The sequence below is a fragment of the Ochotona curzoniae genome, unplaced genomic scaffold, assembly GCF_017591425.1.
Source record: "Ochotona curzoniae isolate NIBS_2020 unplaced genomic scaffold, NIBS_Ocur_1.0 contig_65, whole genome shotgun sequence".
NCBI classification, from domain to species: domain Eukaryota; kingdom Metazoa; phylum Chordata; class Mammalia; order Lagomorpha; family Ochotonidae; genus Ochotona; species Ochotona curzoniae.
In genome coordinates, this window is record NW_024466508.1 from 784350 (window position 1) to 788448 (window position 4099).

The following is a 4099-nucleotide window of genomic DNA, read 5'->3' on the forward strand; positions in this document are numbered from 1 at the left end:
CGGGCTCATCCAGTGCCCAGTGCCCAGGGGACACCAGGGCCCACATAGCGACGGGCTCATCCAGTGCCCAGTGCCCAGGGGACACCACTGCCCACACGGCGACGGGCTCATCCAGTGCCCAGTGCCCAGTGCCCAGGGGACACCACTGCCCACACGGCGACGGGCTCATCCAGTGCCCAGTGCCCAGGGGACACCAGGGCCCACACGGCGACGGGCTCATCCAGTGCCCAGTGCCCAGTGCCCAGGGGACACCACTGCCCACACGGCGACGGGCTCATCCAGTGCCCAGTGCCCAGGGGACACCACTGCCCACACGGCAACGGGCTCATCCAGTGCCCAGTGCCCAGTGCCCAGGGGACACCACTGCCCACACGGCGACGGGCTCATCCAGTGCCCAGTGCCCAGGGGACACCAGGGCCCACATAGCGACGGGCTCATCCAGTGCCCAGTGCCCAGGGGACACCACTGCCCACACGGCGACGGGCTCATCCAGTGCCCAGTGCCCAGGGGACACCACTGCCCACACAGCGACGGGCTCATCCAGTGCCCAGTGCCCAGGGGACACCAGGGCCCACACGGCGACGGGCTCATCCAGTGCCCAGTGCCCAGTGCCCAGGGGACACCACTGCCCACACAGCGACGGGCTCATCCAGTGCCCAGGGGACACCAGGGCCCACACAGCGACGGGCTCATCCAGTGCCCAGTGCCCAGTGCCCAGGGGACACCACTGCCCACACGGCGACGGGCTCATCCAGTGCCCAGTGCCCAGTGCCCAGGGGACACCAGGGCCCACACGGCGACGGGCTCACCCAGGGCAGCACAGCAGACCAGCAGCAGAGCCACACAAAGCTCAGCTCTTGCGCGTCAGACACCCGGCTTGGGGTCCCGCCTCGGGGGGCGCGCGGGCGCCTGGGACCCCCGAGGACGCCGAGGCAGAGCAGCTGCAGCGCCGGGTGAGAGCGGGGCAGGACCGGCGGACGCGGAGCTGCACGGCCGCCCAGCCCGCGCCTTTGTGCGTCTCGCACTGACATTCGAGGGGCTCCCGGCCCCCCGAGGGTGAGGGACCCGCCCACGCAGGGTGAGGGGCGGTGAGGGGCGCGCTGCCGAGCCCCCCGCCCCCGCGCCGCCCGGCTCCGCCCCTCGTGCGGGGTCCGCGTCTGCGGCTGCGTCCCCCGAAAGACGAGGCTGCGCCCGGGTTCCAGTCCGCAGGGAGAGCGAAGGGCAAGGCTCCCGCGCGACGTCGCCACCCGAGCCCGAGTGGCTCCCCAGGGATGTGAGTGCGCCCCCCGACCCCGAGGCCCGCGCTCCACGCCCTGACCGCGGTGAGCGCCCGGGGCTGCGCGCGGGAGGCCGGGAGAGGGGCTGGGTGCGGGGTTCCCGGCCCCTCGGCTCAGGGGTGGCGGTGGGGGACCTGGTGCCACTCCACCCCAACCGGCAGGTGCGGCCGCGGCCCCCTCGTCCTGCCCTTGGCGTGCGGACCGCACCTCCCGCTGCCCCCGCAGGTGCCCAGCGCGTCATCATCCCGTCCGGGAGCTCCGACCCCTTCCTCCCGGAGCGGGTGTGCGGCACGGTGGGCGCTGGGGGCGCGGGCGGGGGATGGGCGGGGGGCGTCACGCGCGCTGCAGGCCGCCCGCCCTTGGCCCTGGATCCCCCCGCCAGCCGGCCGCGTTCCGAGGCCAGAGAAGGGGGAGGGTCCTTGGGCTCGCCGGGGCCGCGTCTGCTGACCGAGGCGTCTCCCTGCTAGGCCCGAGCCTCCGAGGACCCCCGCCCGCAGCCTCCGCGCCTCCGTGCGGCTCGCCCGGAGCATGCTGCCCGCAGCCATGAGGGGCCTCGGCCTGGCGCTGCTGGCCGCGCTGCTGTGCTCGGCGCCCGGTGAGTCGGGCCGCGCGGGGCAGGGCGCGGGGCAGGGCGCGGGGCAGGGCGCGGGGCAGGGCGCGGGGCAGGGCGCGGGGCAGGGCGCGGGGCTGCAGGCTCCTGCTGCTCGCGGCCTGAGCCTCCGGGGAGGGGGCGTGGCTCCTCTGGAGAACCTGCCGCGGGAAGTGGGGGGAGGCCTGGGCCTGGCCGGCCTGGCCTGGTCATCCTTCACCCCATGCCTGCCCAGCTCAGGGCCTGTGGTGCCAGGACTGCACCCTGACCACCAACTCCAGCCATTGCACCCCGAAGCAGTGCCAGCCGTCTGACACGGTGTGTGCCAGCGTCCGCATCACTGACCCCAGCAGCAGTAAGTGGGGCCCTGTGTGTGGGGGGCACGGAGTGGCCGGGGGCTGGGCCCGACCCTCCCTGGCTCCTCCAGTGCGTGGGGGCTGGTGGGGTTCCTGGGGGCGTGTGGCCGCCCAGGCGGGGTTCAGGTGACGTGCCCGTCTCTGCTCAGGCAGGAAGGACCAGTCGGTCAACAAGATGTGCGCCTCCTCGTGCAGCTTCGTGAAGCGGCACTTCTTCTCGGACTACCTGATGGGGTTCATCAACTCGGGCGTCCTAAAAGTCGACGTGGACTGCTGCGACAAGGACCTGTGCAACTCGGCAGTGGCCGGGCCGCGGTGCAGCCCCTGGGCCCTTGCGGGGGTGCTGCTGCTCAGCCTGGCGCCTGTCCTGCTCTGGGCGCCCGCCCTCCCGCGGGGCCGCTGACCTAGCAATCCTGCCCAGCTGGGCTGGCTCCGTGCTCTGGGGGGAGGGCCTGCCCACCCCCCAGAGGTGAGGCTTCCCTGCCTGTCCACCAGCTCTGCGTCCAGGACCCCGTGCAGCCTGTGGGGCGGGCCTGGGGAGACCGGGACTCCCGGGTTACTGGGGGCAGCCAGGCCAGGCCAGACCCGGCCAGACCCGGCCGAGAGGGCATCTGCCGTGGAGAAATAAAGTCACTTCTGAGTCCTGAGACTCGGTCTGAGCGTGCGTGTGGGCGTGAAGAGGCAGAGGACACCTCGTGGGTAGGTGGGTGCTCGCCCAGGGAGCACACAGCATGGTCCCAGGGGTTCTGCACACTCACCCAGGCTGGCAGAGTGGCAAGCTGCCTGGGCAGTGCTGTGTTGGCTGCCCTGTGTGGGGAGGGCAGAGGGAGCCCCACCCTAGTAGCAGGTGTGCTCTCACTGTGTCTCCAGGGCTGCTCTTCTGGGGGAGGGAGGGGATGAGGAGCTGGGCCCGGCAGGTGCACAGGCCTACTGTCCCGCTGGAGGAGCCTGCTGAGGGCCATGTCCACTGTGGGCCATCTCCTGTCCTTTGGACACCCACTTACTGCTTTGTGTGTTGGGGGGCCCGGGAGCCCAGGAAGAGGAGGAGGAGGTAGAATTGACAAAGACCCCAGGAAGTCTTGGAGTGTGGGGAGGGGTGATCGGTGCTGTCCAGGCTGCTGACCCCGTGAGCTGAGCCTCCTGCTGGAGGGAAACGTGGGGAAGTGGGGGATGTTCTCACTCCTTGGGGTGTTGCTCCTTCCCTCCACCCTAGGGACCACAGCTGCAAGGTGGGCCGTGTCCCCTCCTGGCAGCCATCCTGTGCCCCCACCAGCCCAAGCCAGGGAGCTGTGGATAGCCCCGGTTCTGGAGAGTGGGGGCCGACTGAGGGCTTTGTGGCTGAGGAGGTGGCCGCCTCCAGCCATGGCTGGCATCCAGCCCCTGAGTGAGAGCTGCGCTCCCTGCGGCTCTGGGCTCAGCACCCCCATGCCGGTCTTTGCTCGCCCTTCCATCTGGTGGCCCTTGAGCCCAGCCAGGAGCGCAGCAGGGGGCGGGACCTCCTGTACTGTGTAGCTCGGTGGTCCCAGGCTTTCCTGGTGGGGCGGCAGGGGTCCCGCCCCTTGCCCTTCAGTGTATGCAGCTGCTGTGGGTCGCAGGGGACGAGGGCTGTGGCTCTGAGTGCTGAGTGCCTGCAGACCCCAACCCCTCTGCATGGTGTGGCTGGGACCGCGCGGGGGGGACGTGCCTGGGGTGCACAGTGACCTCGGAGCCCGGGAGGACCCCAGAGGCTGTGAGTGTGTGTTTGTGTGTGTGCTTTTAACTTTGCAGTGAGGGCTGGAGGCCCACGTGACTCCATGGCAGCGTTCCTGTCCCGTGGCATGGCTCTGCCCTGCCGCTTGCCCTCGGGGCTGGGGGCCGCACAGCATGGCACGTAGTGA

At 71.2% G+C, this 4099-nt stretch overlaps 1 protein-coding gene across 1 annotated transcript; it reads left to right on the forward strand.

Moving 5' to 3' along the window:
• The first annotated feature begins 1790 nt into the window (after positions 1 to 1790).
• On the forward strand, positions 1791 to 2702 carry LY6H (lymphocyte antigen 6 family member H). Its single transcript, XM_040991573.1, has 3 exons — positions 1791 to 1872; positions 2102 to 2221; positions 2372 to 2702. Exons 1-3 carry the CDS (start codon positions 1806 to 1808, stop codon positions 2623 to 2625), a joined length of 441 nt encoding a protein of 146 aa, XP_040847507.1. The 5' UTR covers positions 1791 to 1805; the 3' UTR covers positions 2626 to 2702.
• Positions 2703 to 4099: the final 1397 nt, after the last annotated feature.